We start from the raw sequence: 20,373 nt of genomic DNA on the forward strand, positions 1-20,373 counted from the left end.
ATTTCTTATTTTTTAGTAGTGTTCGTAGGTAATTATCATTCATACTTGTTATATCACAAAATTCCTTTCAACCCCCCTGTTTAGTTGACCCGAATGGTTAAAGAGAAATGTCTAAATTCATGTCGTATTAAATATAGTTACTTATAGTTGACTAATTTCTAATAACTTAGTTCTAGGCTTCTAGCTAGTTAAACTCTCTATTCATAAATAAAAGGAATATGATGCAACTCGAAAATCCCAAATCGCAATTAGCAGCTAGCTAGGGCACCATGCATGTATTGAGATAATTAATTAGTTGAGTATCATAACCCCTTTACCAAAAGAAGTAATCACGTATTGCTTAAGTTTCTCTTTAGGCAAATAAATTTGAATTGGCCTCTTCTCGATTAACTACAACGTAACCATCGATGAATGATATATACAACTTGTCTATCCACTAACAAATTGATTGATAGTTTTACTTTGTTTCTTTTTTAATATTATCCCATAACATTAATAACAATGTCACAAAAATAGACATATACATGCCTGCTATCAATAATCCCACCACGGAAAAATTGGATTATATATAACACAATAATTCCATACTATATCATGATAAAAGTACGATTATAAAGATGAAAGAGGAAGGACTTTTTGCTGGAAAATTATATTGTATAAAAGAGCAGTCCGGTGCAGCCTTACCTTACATTTTTGTCAGAGGCTGTTTCCAAGGAAAATTATATTGTATATATATATAAAAAAAATTATACTTTTAACAAATTCCTTTGTTAGAATTTTAACTCCATCACTGTTTTATCAACTAGTTAGTCGAATAACACTCTCACAGTATAGACACACAAGTCGTTGTACTATTGTGGTTAGTATTTACATGTTACGATAGACAAATTTTTTTCCCTCCTTTGTAGTGAATTAATTATTTAGTAACTACGAGTTTAGTTTTTTAGTTAATGTTTCTTTAAGAGGCATACAAATAAAATGGACCGTAGGAAATACTTCTCATTTTCTAAAATTACTTGGTTTTATAAAGTAACCAATATTGATACATATCAAAGAAATTATAAATTTGAAGATATACCAAACAAGTGATTATTGTTCAAATTTCAATAAATTAGTTCAGTCTTATTCTTAAACATTGAAGAGAGATATAAGTAAATTAGGGGGGGGGGGAATACTTTACTTGTGATTGATTGATTTTTTCAGAGACGTTCAAAAGGGAATTATGTGACGAATAATATGGGACGAACGAATAAATTAATTTAACTAAGAAGCAATTATTTAAACGATCCATATATATTTATTTTCATATAAACTTCAGTTACAACATGCATATCATAGTACTACTGGATTTATTTTCCTTAATTAACATATGAAGGTTAATTTATTCAGACATCAATTGGAAGTTCCAACTTGGAATCAAAGTCTGGTTGGTGTTCAAGAGCAAGGAATGGACGTTGACCGTTCATATTACCACGTGGATCATAATTGCAAGTTATAAAATACCACCCGTTGTTGCACCTGACCCTAGCACAACCAAGACGTACCGAGTTACGCCACACCACCTGAGTATAGTGTCCACATACTTTACCAGCTTGACATGTATTCGAATTATAATTGTACCATTGCTTCTCATCGACCCACATCTTCACGGCACCAGCCGCGTTGAGCTGAGGGAAAGCGGCGGCTAGGTTTTCGCCATAAGGGCCACCAGAGTGTTGCATCCTGCAGTCCCCAGCTCTTTTATTGGCATAATTTTGGGCAAAGGCTGCTAGCCTATTGTCCCATCTCATAGGGCCGACACCAACTTGCCTACGAGCTGCATTGTGAGCGTTAAGATAATCTTGGGGAGTATTTTGAGCTTGGGATATTGAGGGAAGTACAGCAAAGGTAATGAAACAAACAATTAAGGCAATATTGAAGTATCCCATTTTGTGTTTTGGTGTGAATAAAGGAATAGTGTGGATGGGGTTTAAATAGGGGAGAAGAGTACGTTGAATAGTCTGCAATTTTATGTCTAACTAATTAAAGAATTGAATGGGTTACTCTATTTCAAAACATATAGTATGAGATTAGTATTTGACGGTCAATATTATTTACTTTGTTTCGGAATATTATTTCATTTAATTTGAAAAATAGTGTTTGCTATGAAAATTTAGTTGTATTTGGAATGTGGAAAACAACAAAAATCTTGTTTCACTTTTTCCACTTTTACTTTTTTTCATTTTGTTCATTTTATTTTATTTTCAAAAAAATCTTAATATTCTATTTTTATAAAATAACCCTATTTAAATTATATCTCGTGTTCAAATAATATTTTATATTTTTTAAAAAATATATATTTAATTTAAAATAATGTGTTTTTTTTTCCATAGCTAATTCCTTCAAGTGTAAAAGACAGAGAATTAACATGTCACGTTATGCAACTATTCGTTTAAATGATAAGAGCCGCCTCAAGTCACTATTGACGTAATTGTTTGAACATCTTTTTTTTACTATTAAATTAATTATTATACTCTTCATCTCAGTTTTTGTTGCAACATTTGACTTATCAAAATAAATATTATAATATTTTTTAATTATTTGTGTCGTTATAAATTCTTTCATTTAGAATCAAAAATCTTTTGAAAATAAGATATTAATATTTTTTTAAAACAGACTTAAAAAAAATTGAAATTAAAAAGAATACTATTTCTCATTATCTTCTATGAACTGATGTCATTGATTTCCTCATGTACGTACTTTTTCGTCGGAAGTAGTTGGAACACAATATTTTACCTACACATTGGTCTTGATTTTACTCGTATATTGGAACTTGGAAGTTACTCCAAGTATTTTAATTAACATACGTAAAAATGGATAGAATTTATTGACCAGTATACATCAGTACAAAGTATGACGAAAAGTCATTCTTCTTAGAAAATATTTTCTGATATATTGTAACCATTTAACCTTTAATTTAAAGTATTGATATTATTGAAACACCAATCTATATTTAAGCGCAGAGGCGTACAAGAAAAAAAATATCCATAAATCGTACTATTTTTAATAATCCGAGTTGAACCAGAAAAAAAACTTGATTAGTTTTCATATTGAAAAAAAATACGATCATAACTAGTTTGGAGTGATTTTAACTAAAAAAAACAAATTAAATAAATCAATTCAACATTATATATATACAATTTTAAAGAATATTTTATACATAAAATATTTATTGTGATATAATTTATAAATATTTCTTAAATTTTTTCATAATTTCTTTTAACATATTATTTCATGTTTGAAACTTAGAAATTTCAAATGTCCAATAAGTGCCATAGACTTATAACCCATTGATATTAGTGACTCAAATAAAACTTAAATCAATACTACTGCTAATGAAAAAAATAATTGAATTCAACACTAAGAATGCGAATAATATAATGTTGGATATCTATTCTTTAGTTTTGCTTTGGTCTAGACAATTTAAATACATAACCTAATTTTATTTTTTCTTTAATATTGAGTCATGTAATTAATAGTATTTATTAGACTTATTTTAGCATGACTTAATACTTATAAATTATGATCATTTTTATTATGACTTATTAATTTACAATATTTATTTTATGCGATTTCATTATTATTTTTTGAAATATTTTAATGTCATCACTTATCTCGTATTTTGTGTTATTTTCTTAATAAACACCTTGGATTGTTGTATCTTGGTAGGACTAAAGAAATATTTGAAGCACAAATTAATTATATATTTGTATAAAAAATTTATCAAAAATATCGAAGTTAGAAAACTCTACTTTTATTAATTTGCTTTGATTTTAGATTTACTGCCAAGTAGTGGTTTCCTTTATTTTATCTGCTATGGAGTTATTTAATTCGTCGATTTCTTGTCTTATTTTTTGACAGAATTAAGAAGATGGACCACTTGATTAAATGAGAAAATAGAAATTGACATCTTATTACAATAGTTAGGGTGTTCATGAAAAATCTAATAAAATTAAAGAAAAAATCGATAGTTTTTCAATACAATTTGATTTAAAATTTTAAAACCGACAAAATTTAATTTGATTTTAATTTGACGCAAAAAATAATTGAAACAACTTAATCAAATTGACTATGTAAATATATATTAAAAAAATGAAAATTGAACATATAAATATGTATGATTTTATATAAAAAATTTAAGATATTGCGGTACATTTTAATCATTTACACTCTTAATTCGTAATCTAGGTGTTTACCTTTAATTTATAGTTTTCCAATTTTCTGTGTTTACTTCTTTTCTATTTTGATTTGTAATTTTTATTTTGATAATTCGAAGAATCTATTTTATGTTAAAAATAACTTATCTCAAGTACTTTAATTATTTAATATTGTACTAATTCAACTATCGTCAAAATATTTTAGTATATCACAATTAGATCTTTGGGTTTTTTGCAAAAAAATCATTGTAAGAAATTTTATTATGTTCCTTGAAAATGGTAAATCTTGGACAATCGATTTCTTCTAGCAACTACTTTTTTTCTTTCTTTCAGAAACATAAGAATCGCCACTAAATAATAATAATAATAATAATAATAATAATAATAATAATAATAATAATACTCCCGTTTAGTAAAGATTATGGTTTTCTTTGTGTATTTTACTCCAAGTTATTGTAGAATATCTATTAAATCTAATAGTATTTTTAAAATGAAAATTAAGCGATATATAGTATAAATTTATAATATGTTTGATCAAGCTTTGGGAATATCAAAAGTGTTAATCTCTTTCAAGAAATGATTATTTTAAAAAAGTAATGTTTGGACCAAATTTTCGGAAGAAAATAGAATAGAGTAGCGGAATCTATTTTTCAGAAGCCAAAAAATATTTTTTTTCAAACTTTATTTTTTTGAAAAATACTTTTGAAAAAAAAATTACTTTAAAAATATGGTCAATTTTCGTTCAAAAATATTTTTTTGAAAAACACTTTTTCAAATAAATGTTTTTCAAAAAGTGTTTTTAAAATAATCTGATTTAAAAAATTGGTCAAAACAAGTTTTTTAAGTGAGTAATTAGATAAAAGAGAGTTGCTGAAATGATAAATACTCTTCACTTTCATTAGTAAGATTGTGAGTTCCAATTCAAAAGAGCAAGAAAATGAAAGGGGAGGGATAAAAAAAATGGTAATTAAACTTCCGCAGCAAAAGCAATAGTACTATAAGCCGTTTGGATGGGCTTAAAAAGTAACTTTTATGTATGAAGTGTTTTTAGAACTTTGAAGTGTTGAAAGTTATTTTTATAAATAAGCAGTTGAGTGTTTGGATAAAAGTGTTTATGTTGAAAATAAGTATTTGAATTTTAGGGTTAAAAGAATAAAAAAAGGTAGTTTGGGAATTTAGTTAAAATATAAGAGATATAAAAGTAATTTCCATGGTCAAACAAAATAGCGTTAAGCACTTAGAAAAAAAAGTTAGAAATCCTAAATTTTTCATTTTTGACTGACTTTAAAAACTTTATGGCTTAAAGTTAGCATTAGTCAAACACGTCCAAAAGCTAAAAAGGGACTTTAAGTTGGTCAACCAAACGGGCTCTAATACACTCCATATATAGTGCCAACAAAGAGATGTAAAACAAGAATATCATTAACAAAATAAATCAACAAACCAAAAAACTTGTAAATAAAACATGTTGATGCAAGTGTCCAAACGATCCATATGGACATCAATTTATGCTATAAATTTTTCTAATTATATCTGTATAATTCTAACCATCTACCAAACAATTTCTGATATTTAACATCGATAACACCACATAGGCTAGCACGAGATTTTATTTTTCCTTAACAACTGATCAATAAACTTTATTCATTAATGATTTGATCATGTCAACTCAAAATAATTAGACATCATCAAATTGGAAATTCCAACGTGGAATATTAATCGCAGGATGGTTGTTCAGGTACATCATCGTACGGGCGTTGTCCAATATAATTACCCGGTGGATCATAATTGCACGTTATAAAATACCATTGGCTGTTGCACAGAACCTTGGCACAACCAAGGCTTATCGAATTACGCCAAACAACTTGAGTATAGTGTCCACATACTTTTCCGGGTGCACAAGTATTAGAATTAGAATCGTACCATTGTTTCTCATCTACCCACATTTTCACGGCATCAGTCGCATGGAGATGGGGGAAGCCCGCGGCTAGGTTTTCGCCGTAAGGTCCCTCAGAGTGGATCATGTTGCAGTCAACAATTCTCTGATTGGCGTAATTTTGGGCGTAGTCTGCTAGACTATTGTTCCATATCATAGGGCCGACTCCAACTTCTCTACGAGCTTCATTGTGAGGGGTAAGATAATCTTGGGGACAATTTTGAGCTTGTAATGAATGAAATATAGCAAAGGTAATGAAATAAGCAACCAAAATGGAGTAGTTCATTTTCGGGTTTGGATAAGAATTAGGCATAGTATGGATGGGTTTTAAATGGGAAAAATGCTGGGTTAAAAAGTTTGCAAGTTGTAAGAGAATAATTAATTGAACGGTTACTAGCTTTTAATTGACATAATATTTAGCCATATTTGAAAAGCAAATAAAATTATAGTACTATATTGCTGCTTTTTTTTTTATCATTATTATTATTAACTGTATTTTCTCTTTATTCTTTTGGCACCACCTTTTTTCTTGATTTTGAAATCCGGTTGCTTTAAAAATTCCATCATGTTTGATATCGTGAGTTGGAAATGTTACCTGTTAGGCTGTTATAGTTGAAGTAAAAAAAGAAATGAATTTAATAACAATCAACAGTTGATAAACCGCTCTAAAGTTTGATGAATATTTATAATATAACATTTATATTAATTTTGATGTTTCACTATATTGAAATTGAACTCCCTAATTAGTAATTTCCATCCGTTACTAGCTAGGAGTATTTTTATATTAAAGGATCGCAAATTAAAAGAATATGAAACGTAGGATTTGGTGTGAATATATAATTGATTGAACAATTAAATTGTGCTCTGCCTTGTGAACACGAAATCTTAGCCACAGATACTACTACTAAACAACATTCGAGCTATATATATACTTTTACTACTATTTTAGAAGAGGCCACAAGCAGGCGTGTCTTCGTCAAACATGCCTGCTTGTATGCCAAGGGTAGTTTCAGTATTTTTTTATATTTTGTTCTATAAGATTTTTTGTATTTTATTGATTTACTAAAAAGATAACAGAAAAAGTATTATAAATGAAATAATTAACAATTTAAAATATTTAAAATTAAATATATAAAAAAATTGATTGACTTTCGAAATTCCATCTACACCATATAAATTGAGATAAACAGATCGGAGTAACATGTAAAATGTACTATAAATCACAATAATTAATAAATTTAATATCTAAAAATCTTATAAAAAATTTAGTTGACTTTCGAAATCATTTGTATCACATAAATTGGGACAAAGGAAGTAATATAATATATATTATGTGAAAATTATGAAAAAAGTATTAAAAATCACAATAATTACAACTTAAAATATCTAAAAAAATATAAAAATTTTGATTGACTCTCGAAATCTATCGGTGTCACATAAATTAAAACAAAAGAAGTAACATATATTATGTAAAAATTATGTAAACAGTACTATAAATTTAAAAAAAATAACAATTTATATTTTTTTAAAAACATGTAAAAAGTTGATTGACTCTAAATTTCATTTGTGTTACATAACATGTATTAGACCCATCCTGACACGGCCAGCCAGCCTTCTTAAAATAAAATTTCCATGCATGCAACTAGCTTTCCCGAAGTAGGAAAGCCGCCATTAAAGCAACCTAATATGCCAATTCCTCGAAACTTTGTTGTCCCTTGTTTAATTAATTATCCCACCAACGTGGATCATAGATCTCGTATTTGATCCTTGAGTATGGAGAAAATCTTGTTGAGAGCGTTAGGGGTGGAGCCATATTGTGGCTAGGAGGTTCATCCGAACTCCCTTCGATGAAAAATTATACTATTTATACATAATTAAAAAAAAATATGTATAAATAGTAGATATGAAAATTTATCTTTTTAAGAGCAAAAGTAAAATAAAAACCTTATCAAAATTGTAATTTTAATTTTCTTTACATCTATAAAAGGAGAACTAGAAGCTCAAAGAAGATATATATATATATGGATATGACTTTAGTTTTTAAAAAGTATGCCCGTGACATAATTCAATTGATAAAGAACAAAACATCCCATCCATTTGAAAAACATAAAGTACAATTTTTAGGTTTTTGCATGGATTTGGCCCTAATTCAGGGTGGTCTTCTTCTGTTTGGAGGTTTTAGTCTCTATGTTCCCTTTCTTTGTAACCATTTCTACGTAAATATACAAGATAGGGGGATAATGTCAAATCCACGTCACCCATGTAGGCCTAACCTGGGTGATGGGATTTTTTAAAAACAAAAAAAAACTCACACACACATGGTGACACACCCAAGTATATCATAATAACAAAATAAACCAATAAAACACTTCATACATAAACTGATGATTAATCAACTAAGATAACATACATCACATAACATAGCACTGGATTTTATTTTCCTTAAACAATTACAGCATTATTCATTGACGATCGATTTAATTTGATCATATAATTAATTAAACCCATAATCACACATCAGTTGGTAATTCCAACTTGGAATCAAAGGCCGGTTGGTCTTGAAGATCACCATAAGGACGTTGTCCTATATAATTACCCGGTGGATCATAATTGCACGTTATAAAAACCCAGCCGCTGTTGCATCGAACCCTTGCACAACCAAGACGTACTGAATTACGCCAAACAACCTGAGTATAGTGTCCACATACTTTTCCCGGTGCACAAGTATTCGAATTATAATCGTACCATTGCTTCTCATCATCCCACATTTTCACGGCACCAGCCGCATTGAGCTGGGGGAAAGCCGCGGCTAGGTTTTCGCCGTAAGGTCCATCAGAGTGGATCATCCCGCAGTCACCAATTCTTTGATTGGCGTAATTTTGGGCATAGGCTGCTAGCGTATTGTCCCATCTCATAGGGCCGACTCCAACTTGTCTACGAGCTGCATTATGAGCATTAAGAAAATTCTCTTGAGGAGTTTGAGCTAGTGATGAATGAAATATAGCAAAGGTAATGAAACAAGCAACTAAAATGGAGTATCTCATTTTGGGTTTTGATGAGAAAAAGGCATAGCATGGGTGGGTTTTAATAGGGAAAGAATGTTGAGTTAAAAAGTTTGCAAGTTTAAAAAAAAATAAAAAATTGAATGATTACTTGTTAGAGCACAATCTATATTTGAAAAGCATAAAAAATTAAAGCACTATAAATTATTATATTGCTTAATTCAAAGAAAGTCAGATCTATCATACAACTAAAAGCCGCCATTAAAGAAAGCCACTATTAATGAACAACTATTATATTTGCCATGATTATAATAGTTGACCAGTTCTCCAATAACCATAGATTCAATACGTATATAATGACTATCCCTATATTTTCACTAATCGTAGAAGGTAGATTTTGTATTTTTAAAATTTTAATAACCATACTTTTATGTATTGTTCCCCTATCGATAAGTACATGAGAAAGTTTTTACACAATATTCCACTTATGTGGACCCTAAATAAATTAGTACTTATATCATATCTACAAATAAGATTTCTAATTTATAATTTTAAAAATAAAATAAGTTATCTCCATATCATGTAAAAATGATTTGATAGTGTAAAATGACTAGCGGTACAATATTATTAATTAAAAGAAGATGAGGCGTAGGACTTGGTGAGAATATATCATTCTTAAGGGGTGTTTTCTACTAATTTAACTCTATAGTTGATTAGATAAATTAAATTTTGCTATGCCTTGTGAATACGAAAATTTAACCATAGATAATACTACTAAATAATATTCGAGCAATTTAATTTGTCCTTTCTTTTTTTTAAAAAAAAGTTTTGATATTGTTTAAATTAATGCCAATATATATAGTTAAGCGCAGCCAGCCTCCTTAAAATAAATTTTCCATGGAACTAGTATTCCCAGAACTAGGAAAGCCGCCATTAAATTAATAGTCTAATAAACTTTAATAAGTGTAGCATTAGGATTTGTTCTTAACGAACGATTTTTTTTTTATATCAGGAATACATGTGAATAATAGAAATCTTATTAGTTTATGAGTTAATTATTTAGATATATTCTAATTTGTAATATTACAAATCTTATCAGATTTTGGTACATCTAAATATGTCCAGATACATGTATCTCGCAATACATGAAATCAAAATTAAGTGTAATTTATTCTAGATACACTATATCCAAGTGGATTCGCAGGTTTCTGGGATACATAGACAAATCTCGCTCGCCTCTCTCCCATCTCGCTCGCTACTTTTCTATGTATCTGATATCCCATATACGTACAAATCATACCAGATACATAAAGATGCATGTATCTAGAGTGATTCGCATGTATCTGGGATACGTGCCTTTCTTCCTCACCTCCCTCTCAATTTCGCTCGCCTCTCTCCTTATTTTTAGTGTATCTAGTAGCAATAATACATGTATTTAGGTGTATCTTTTTTAATATGTAATAGAAAATTCTTAATTAATAATAAAATATGTAATTATTTGAAAGTATAGATAAAATTAATATATATAATATGAATGCATATCTAATAAGATAGTTTCTCCAATTATGAAAGAGGAATTTTAGCCTGGGCCCATACTTAACTAGTCCAAAATGAGCCCAAGGATGCAGAAGTTGGTGTCCCAAAATATGACATATTTAAGTTTGGAAAAATTATCAGAGACACTTTTTAATAAATAATTATCGATTTTAGCAATATTTTTTATTTATTGTTATCTATAGCAATACATAGCAATATTATGATATATTTTTCATGTATTAAAAGTAAATTAAGCATACAATATAAATGTATTATAAGTGTTTTAAAATATATTATACTTATTTGATAAGAAATTGACACAATGTATTATAAGTGTATTAAAGTGTGTGATAAATATATTATCCATAAATAAAACTTGTATTGTATGAGTTTTATAAACTATTCTCGCTAATATGTATTAAAATTATATTATAAATATATTATAAGTGTCTAGTGAAAAAAAATATTAATTATTGCTATAAATGGTAAATATTTTCTTAATATAATATATTTATGTAAGTTTTCCTTTTAAGTTTGGACGATTTAATAACAAATCAATTTATGTAAGTTAATTTAATTTGATTTGTCTAATTCAGCTTATTTAAAAATTGAATTGATATAGGCTAAATATGTAAACCAAATTAATCCATGCAAAACCTTATCAAATTATTCTTAAGAAATAATAAAGAGAAAAAATTATTAGGTACTTAAATAGATAATCAAATAAAAAAAACTTGATAAGAGTTATGTTTATTGGATTATGATGTTGTTTAGCTCATATTGTTCTAACTCATCTCGATCCAAAAGTATTTGACCTAAATTCAATCCGATTTGTCCATTTAAATGCCCAAATGATTTCGGTGGGTTTATAGTGTCAGTCCATTTTAGTTGCAAGTGTATAGTATTTAAAATTCACGAGATTTAACCCTTATCGAATAGAACAGGAATAAAATTTAATTAATAAATCTTCATGATATCTCAAAGATATTGAGATTGTTAAAAAAAATACTATAGAGAAAATGTAAGCCAATTATGATCATAAAGAATGTACTCAAATATACTTCATCCACAATTAATCTTTAATTTATTAATTAAATTCACCAGCTTCTTTCTTTAGTACCTCTTGTCTTGATTTTCTAGGACAAACAACTTAAGAATCTTAAAAATTGGTGTAAAAAAAAGGTACTAATTATGTACAGGCTCATTTTTTTCAAACATTTACAAATTTTCTTTCACTTCTTTATGCTAATTCCACTGGGTAGATTAGTTTAATAGATTTCTACGATAGAAAAATATAACCTCACATAATTAGAGTGGCTCCGACACTCTAATTTCATATATATCTAAATGGGACGGAGCAAGACAGAGCTTCAAGTTGAAAAATAGAAAAATGTTAGAAGAGGCATGCTTGGGTGGGTTGAATATGTAAGTAGGGCAAGGCTTCACCCGCCCTAATCCATCCTATTTCTCATCCCTACTTCTTCGTAGAGTATTCATTGTGTCAAAAGGTCAATCCATCTAATTAATTATAAGTCTATAATATTTAAAATCCACAAAATTTAACTCTCATGATATATCTGATAGATCTTCATGATATCTCAAAAATATTGATATTGCTAAAAATAAATTATTGAGCACAAAATGTAAGCTGATGATGATCATAAATAATATACTTCATCCAGAATTAGTCTTTAATTTATTAATTAAATTCACCATCTTCTTTCTTTATGCCTCTTGTCTTGATTTTTCAGGACCAAATAACAACCTAAGAATTTTGAAAATTGGTGCAAGCCCCCCCAAAAAAACATACTAACCATATACATGCTCAATTTTTTTCAAACATTCACAACTTTTTCTTCACTACTTTACACTAATTTCACCGGGTAGATTAGTTCAATAGATATTTACGACAGAAAATTATAACCTCACATAATTAAAGTGACTCTAACACAATTTTTTTATAAATATTTGAATGGAACGGAGCGAGGCGGGTCTTAATAGGATGGGGTAGGACAAGTTGAAATTAGAAAAAATACTAAACCATGGGGTGGGTTAAATATGTAGTCGGGCAAGAATTCACCCGCACTAACCCACCCTATTTGTCATCCCTACTTCGTAGAATATCCATTGTGTCAATCCATCCTAATTACAAGTCTATGATATTTAAAATCCACGAGATTTAACCCTAATCCAAACCGAACATGAATAAAATTTATTTCATAGATCTTCATGATATCTCAAAGATTTTGAAATTGCTTAAGAGAATATTGAAGTAAAAATGTAAGATGATGATGAATTGATGATCATAAAGAATATACTCCAAAATTAGTCTTTAATTTATTAATTAAAAACCATTTTGTCACAGGGCCAAGCTAAGGACAACTTCCCCAGCTATTACATGTCGAAAATTAGAACATTACATATATATGATATATTTATATATATATACTTAACTTGCATGGCATATGAACGTAATTTAATTATAAAATTATTGAAATAAACCATGCATCCCAATTGATTAATTAATTAATCAATTAATAAGGTTTCTCGCCAATGTAATTTCCAGGTGGGTAATAGTTGCATGACACAAACCACCATTCACCATTTGTGCATTTCAATCTGGCGCATCCAACTTGAAGGGTATTTTTCCAGACAACCTGAGTATAATGTCCGCACATTCCTTCTCTACAAGAGTTTGATGCATAGTCATAGTTCGATTTCTCTCCTACCCACATATTAACAGCCTGCACAGCGGTAAAATCACCGCCGCCCATGGCAAGATTTTCACCATAGGGTGAATCTGAATGCACCAATGTGCATTCAGCTAATCTAGTAGAGGCATATTCATGGGCGTAGGCAGCAAGTGTATGGTTCCATTTTAGTGGTGGAAGTGGCGCACCAACTTCTGCACGGGCCTTGTTGTGGACTAAAACAATATCTTTGGGTAAATTTTGGGCCAGTGAAGAATGGGCCAAGCCTAAAACCAAGAACACAACAAAGGTTGAAAGCTTTGAGATCTCCATTTCCTTTTACTTTGCTATTTTTGAGGCAAATTTGAGGGGAAATGGAGAAAGGTGATTGTGTTTGTGATTTGGAAAAGTGAGATGTTTTTGGTATTTATAGGCACTTTATTAAGATAAGAAAGGAGAATTATTGCAACAAAACAAGGAGAAGTTTATGGTTAGCCCGTGAATGTGGGTATTTGGACTAAAGTGTCAAAGTTTGCACCATAGAAAAATGAGAGTATAGGATTAAAAATTGTGTTTAACGTTCAACATGACTTGACAAAGACAAGAGGTTCACATGCCTAATATACCAAGCTAATACTATACTTAGTTTTATTTGATAAGAAAATACATAACTTTTGTCCAACCAAAAGTAGGGACATTCAAAATCGAAACAAAAAAACTTTTGTCCAACAAAAAGTAGGGACATTCAAAATCGAAACAAAAAAAATTATTGATTTATTACTAATGGGTTATTGGTTTGTCAATTTCGGACATGGTTTAGATTTTTTTTTCATATCGAATTATCGGTTCTTAACGGTTTGAGGTTTATTTTTAACCGGTTAACCTAGAGTACTCCTTGACTTAGTATTTAGTTTCATACTTTCATTTCTGATTGTCTCAACTCTTAGTTATTCTACAAGGTGTCAGTATTTGTTTTTGAGCAAGATGTAATTTGTCAACTCATGTGAATAGTTCATTTGATTTGTCACCTTGTTTCTAAGTGATTTTCAATATAAAAAAATGTGTAAAATCTTAACGGTTAAATCAATAACCGAACCCATAACAATATAATCGATAACCGATATCATAATGGTTCTCTAACAATTTAACTACATATTCATAACTGATAAATCGAATCAATAAACTTAAAAACTGAATCAACCGGGGCCTAACTGAAAGTGACATGCAAGGAGCCCATCGTTTTAGCATCAAAAGAGAATGGGAAACTACATCAATAATTTTGATAATTAAACAATGGCAAATTAGTTCATGTACAAGATTTCTTTAAAATCAACTAGTACGTATATATAGTAAGCGTGATTTTTTCTAATTTAAACTGAATTAGTAACTGAAATTAAACAGAAGGTAATTTTACATCCTGAAGCAACTAGTTAAATTAGTAACATTTCTATAAACTTTTGGTGTGTCTAATAACTTTTTTTCTTTCATGCACTGCTATTTTGCGGTTTGACAAGAATTATTCAAATTTAAAAATTATATATATAAAAAAAATAAAAAAGAGAGACTGGATTCTGAAATCTTGGAGCGCACAATTATGGGAGTAATTATAGGGTTTGTAGACTAAGTAAAATAAAATTACTTCTCAATGTATGAACCACAAATTAAGGACATGCAAAAATCACGCTGTAGACTTTTTAAAATTCATTGTAATTGAACTGCATGTTACACAAAAGCAAAGATTAAATTAGTGCCTTGTGGACAGAAAAGTCATCAGTTGCAAAGAGCAAAGGTAACCTCTAATTATCACTAACATGGAAAGACAACTATTTTGAGTTTGAATAATATGACTTATAAAAGGTTCAGTTAATCGACGCTATTACCGGATAATTTACGCACTCTTTTCATGAATCACGCGGAGTTGCAAAACTCTCAAGCAACTTATGATAATGCACTTCAAATTCAGGTGGTGGAAGGGCGGCTGTTTTACGCGAATTTTTAATACAGTTTCTAACTAAATCTTATAGATGAGAAATGAATACAACAAAGTTGTAACAAGATAGCATTCGAGGAAGAAGATTATAACAAATTAACAGAAAGAAATTCTACAAAAAGAATGAAATCGATCGTCATAACTTAGGTCCTATCTTTCAACATTGCTTAAATATGCTACAAACAAGTCATTCCAGATATCTGTAAGTCCTGGTAAACACCAGTGCATGCAATCATCATGTTTCTTCCCACCTGCTGTAGATGGGTGGGCATCGGCTCTAAACTCACTCATATGAGATATGTCCAGTATATGAAATCTAGTGCCTTCAAATGCCCTGTATAGATGCTGGTTCACAAGGCGAACCTCCACATTTGTTCCGTTATTTTGAAGGGAAAAGAATTCCTCCACCTGGAAAACAGAACAGAACATAAAGGGATAACTTTCAGCGACCTATTACTTTGAGGGAAGTGGAGACAGAAGTGCCCAGTTGCAGGTGAAAGCAATTATAACAGAACTAGGGCAAGGAATAAGTGTATTCCAACAATAACGGGGGTTGCCTGACACTTGGTAAACTATGGACAGTTTTTCTTCTTTTCCTATTTTGTAGTTAAAACTATTTAAATGGAGAGATTTACCTCTTGAGGTGAGAGAGGCTGTGACCGCTGGCAAGAGCCACCTTGGTCCCAGTCACCTCCTTCAAAATGCCTTGGAGATTGGGTTCGCATGAACACCGTGGTGCCAGGTCGCATCCTTTTGTCCACATAAGATATCTAGTAGGAACAACACACAAAGAAGCTTAGAGAAGAAGCACATGTAAACTTCTGAAGCATATACAAGCAACTGAAATTATACTTTCTGAAGGGGCCTGAAGAGAACATGTGAATTCATATCAGTATAAAGAATAATGTTCTCACAAGGCATATCACATGCACATCTACAATGAAGTTTGTCCGCCTTCATAAATAACCCACAATAGAAGAATAGAACAGTACCATATGCTTTAACACCATATCAAGCCCACTGTCGGGGGAGAGTGGAGGCACCACAGGATTGCCCTTCTCAAAGAAAAGCATGGGTGACTTTACTGGATCAAACTTTGAAGGAGCCCACCACCTAACAGAAGAATGGAAAGCAAGATGAGAAATCACTAATCAGTATGAAAAAATAATCAATGGAAACGAATTACTTAAAGATGCAATAACTTCAGCTAACAGAATCCTGATCAATAGAAAATTGAAGCTGACAGAATGTTGGCTCAAAATTACAGCAGGACACCTAAATCCTGGTTCCAGATAAAATCCACCTCCTTGGGCGATAAACATCATGTTAAGAAACAAAAGTTACAAATCTGTATAAGAAATCATAGATGCTGAGATACCTATACTAAAGAATTATAGGTGCTGAGATACGACATAAACTTAAGAACTCTAGGTACTGAGATGCCTTGACTCGGCAGCAATAATTTAATATACACATTGTAATAAACCTGAAGAATCAGAGTCCATACAAGGCAAGGCAACTCTTAGTGGTTCATGAATTATTATTATTTATTTATTTTATTTATTTATATATTTTGGGAGTGGATGGAAGAGCAGGCAAGAGAAAGCACTCATTGATGATCAATCACTTTTGATTTGGAAACTGAAGATATATTATGGATCATCAGGAGGATGTCAACACAATTGACGGATACATGGTGAAGAGCTACAACACAGAACCTGTGCTGTGAGAACACAAGCAATGGGATTTAATTAGGTGACCATACCCTCAAACTGCTCCTTGTTTTCTTCCCTTCCTCTTTATTCTTTGGTCAATCCCTTTTTGCCATCTAGAATAATCACCAAAGATCAAAAGGCAACACTTAAAAAAAAATCCTAGCTCTCATTTAATGTGGAGGTTGACTCTCTTCATTACTTTCTTTAATAATTTAAGTCTCTTTACTCTTTAGTGATTGATGATGGGCTGAATATATCTGTGCTTTCTATCATAATTTAGAGGGTTGTGCTTAAATGATATTCTGGTCACAGTACCCTACAAATTGCTATATGTTTCCTCATTTATCAGAATATCCAAATATGTGCATGCTATGAACAACATTTCACCATTGAGAACTTCCATCCAATGAGTAAGTTTTACAATTTGATATTTGTTCAACTTATTTGGTAGTTTTTACAACTCGAAATGCAGGAAACATAAGTTCACTTGTTCTGTTAAACTGGTACTTCCCATCGCCTTTAGGACATCATTATGAAGTGCTTTTCTTTCCCACTGGTAAAGCTTGAGCATCCACAGACCATAAAAGAAGAGAATGGATAAACCGAGTTTTGGCTCCTTTCGCAAATTAGCACAAAATGAAGAACAAAATGATTAGAGCTAATTCCATCACCATGGGTGAAAAAATGACTAGAGCTAATCCCATCAACATAGAGTTAGTACACCAATTAGTCAGACCCAAAGATGCTACACTAAGTAGAACATCAAGTATTAATCATATCAAATTCACAGAAGCAAAAGTAGTCTCAACGTTCACACCAAATAAATCTTTTTACACAAGAAAGTAACCTTACCAGTGACCCGTGTTAAAGATGAGAATGTCGTGGAAACTTGGCGCTTCCGCCCATGTTCCGTCTGGTACATCAACATCAACTCTATAACCCTCCTTATATCCTAGAGATTCCAGCACCCCTCCATTAGCATTGGCTGACCACCTATATAATACAAAATACAGAGAGTATATATGAAGCCATGCAGAATGTAAAAGAAGTTGATAAGTTACTTAAGACCTTGGAAATTGAGATTCAGGATCAAGCCATTATCACCCATAAGATCCAGAAAACCACACTTATGAACTTGGAGGAGAATCTGTAAATTACTTAGTCTTGAGTCATACCGGCATAAAACCACCACGAACAATTTTCTGTTACAAATCTTGAGCCATACCAGCATAAAACCACAACATGCTTGGTGTGTAACTAACAGAACCATCCTTACTAATTATATTTCCAATGCTATTTGTTATACAAACTAAACATACTCTAGTATCATCTATGTATAACTAGAGAAAACCTTCGAACCATAGAATCCTAACATCAAAATCCCAATGGTAGCCATAAACTGCTATGCTCCATGATTTAACCATGAACACATAAGAAACAGTTTCTTCATGAGTAACAAAAGTACACTGCTACTCATGAGTAGACTCAGAAACCAAAAACAACAACATACCCCGTGGATTCCCACTAGTGGAGTCTGGAGAGGGTAGAGTATGCGCAAACCTTATCCCTACCTCGTGGAGATAGAGAGGTTGTTTCCTAAAGATCCTCGGCTCAGGTAACACATAACAAATCTTGAATTACCAAGAAAACTTGAAACGTGTTATTTCCTTAATATTTAACTAAAGGACTCACACATATAAGAGGATAAAATCCACGATCAACAGTTACACTTCTTCAGAATAATTCTGTGAAAAACTAGTTGACAACTTCACTTCTACTTCATCACGCCTTGGGAAAAATAATGTCACAAGATGCACATGGCACTTTGTAATTGAGATAAGTAACAGCAAAACTGTTATGGTCACAAGAAAAAACAGATGTCTGAATGACGGTTCTAAGTTCTGATCTGCATGACAGAAAACAGACGCATGTTGCCTAGTCTAACAATCTGTTGAATTAACATGACTAAAATTACATCAACAGAAGTGAAATAACTTATCAAATCTTACCTACCGTAATGAGCCAATAGATTCGTCCGATGATACGAGATAGTAAGGTTATACTTCAGAAAGGTAAAACCACGATCCGCCCCAGCAGGGCGCCACTTTTTGACATCGCCTGACACCCGCTTCAAAGTGCAGAAAAGTGAAACAAACATGTTTCTGTTTAAGGAGTCCCCAACAAACCCTGCACTGTTTAACATCATAAGGTCTAAAGGTAGCACAAGAACACAGTCAGAAAATAAGATAAAATAAATTAGGTTTCAAAAAACTTGTTGGCATTAAGTATTATCCATGCTATCATCCATCATCACATTTGGACCAACTATACAAAGAAGTTTCTGTGTGTTCAACCAGAGGCAAATCTAGCTTGTAACCTGCGGAGACATTAACTGTTTTGTCCTTGACTACATACATACATTATATATATTATACACACACAAAATTTAAAGAAATCAAAAAGGACAAAAGGCACCCCAGTGCACAAAGCATCCCGCATTTACACAACAGATGCAGGGAAGGGCAAGCATTAGTGGCTGATTACACAGCTCAAACCCGTGACATGGAGACAATTTACCATTGCTTCAAGGATCCGTTCAAAGAAACTCTTTCTAAAAATTTGTATTTATATGGAATTTGTTTCATTTCACAGCACATAGAAACAAAAATTAGAAAGAGGTAGGAAAGACAAGTACCGATATTGGTGTTTCTGAAGCGGTGAAGGAAGGAAAGAGGATCGAATTGTGGGAGATCACATTGATAGGGTTTCCAACGCCACTTAACAATGTCACGCGCATTTGATATTTTACTGCTAATGCAACTCCAACCTTTATAGATCTCCTTACAACTGTTATCATAGCGCGGGGAGTTGATAGTCGGATCATAAATCCATTTGCCATCGGTGAAGTTGCACGACTTGGAGTATAACACTTTGTTATTCACCGAATTGCTTTGAGATGAGGTGTTGAAGAGAGAGAAAGCGAGGAAGAGAGAAGCCAAGCTGAGAAGCAACAGAAATAGACAAGAGGGAGAGAGTGATAAAGAAGGCTGCTTCAGTTTCTTCCATTGATTGGCCATGGAAACTGAGCTTCCACTCTATCACTTCACTGTGAGCAAATTTGATGCGACTTGCCCAGTTGCAAATATTTTTCAGATCCGGGCATACATTCTTTTTTTCCCTTTTTCTGTGTTTTTTCCTTGAGGGGCTTTTAATGAGAAAAGCACCAAATATGTCAATAAAAGACTTACGTTATTTTCGTTTAAAAAAACGCTCAATATTGTCATTATTTATAAATGAAAAATATTTTT

At 31.2% G+C, this 20,373-nt stretch overlaps 5 protein-coding genes across 5 annotated transcripts; all 5 read right to left on the bottom strand.

Annotated features, from left to right (window-relative positions):
* Window positions 1–1,288: 1,288 nt before the first annotated feature.
* On the bottom strand, window positions 1,289–1,928 carry LOC129884543 (basic form of pathogenesis-related protein 1-like). The gene has a single exon (XM_055958835.1). It carries the CDS (start codon window positions 1,926–1,928, stop codon window positions 1,386–1,388), a length of 543 nt encoding a protein of 180 aa, XP_055814810.1. The 3' UTR covers window positions 1,289–1,385.
* A 3,983-nt stretch (window positions 1,929–5,911) lies between these two features.
* Window positions 5,912–6,418, bottom strand: LOC129887990 (basic form of pathogenesis-related protein 1-like). Its single transcript, XM_055963253.1, has one exon. It carries the CDS (start codon window positions 6,416–6,418, stop codon window positions 5,912–5,914), a length of 507 nt encoding a protein of 168 aa, XP_055819228.1.
* Window positions 6,419–8,471: 2,053 nt separating this feature from the next.
* Window positions 8,472–9,290, bottom strand: LOC129884544 (pathogenesis-related protein 1A1). Its single transcript, XM_055958836.1, has one exon. It carries the CDS (start codon window positions 9,174–9,176, stop codon window positions 8,643–8,645), a length of 534 nt encoding a protein of 177 aa, XP_055814811.1. The 5' UTR covers window positions 9,177–9,290; the 3' UTR covers window positions 8,472–8,642.
* Window positions 9,291–12,988: 3,698 nt separating this feature from the next.
* Window positions 12,989–13,767, bottom strand: LOC129884545 (pathogenesis-related leaf protein 4-like). The gene has a single exon (XM_055958837.1). The coding sequence runs from the start codon at window positions 13,691–13,693 to the stop codon at window positions 13,205–13,207; it is 489 nt and encodes a 162-aa protein (XP_055814812.1). The 5' UTR covers window positions 13,694–13,767; the 3' UTR covers window positions 12,989–13,204.
* Window positions 13,768–15,347: 1,580 nt separating this feature from the next.
* LOC129885668 (protein trichome birefringence-like 13) lies at window positions 15,348–20,275 on the bottom strand. Its single transcript, XM_055960035.1, has 6 exons — window positions 19,761–20,275; window positions 19,075–19,252; window positions 17,918–18,058; window positions 16,343–16,463; window positions 15,986–16,120; window positions 15,348–15,758 (listed from the first exon to the last, which is right to left on the bottom strand). Exons 1-6 carry the CDS (start codon window positions 20,140–20,142, stop codon window positions 15,501–15,503), a joined length of 1,215 nt encoding a protein of 404 aa, XP_055816010.1. The 5' UTR covers window positions 20,143–20,275; the 3' UTR covers window positions 15,348–15,500.
* Window positions 20,276–20,373: the final 98 nt, after the last annotated feature.

The sequence above is a fragment of the Solanum dulcamara genome, chromosome 4, assembly GCF_947179165.1.
Source record: "Solanum dulcamara chromosome 4, daSolDulc1.2, whole genome shotgun sequence".
Taxonomy (NCBI): Eukaryota; Viridiplantae; Streptophyta; class Magnoliopsida; order Solanales; family Solanaceae; genus Solanum; species Solanum dulcamara.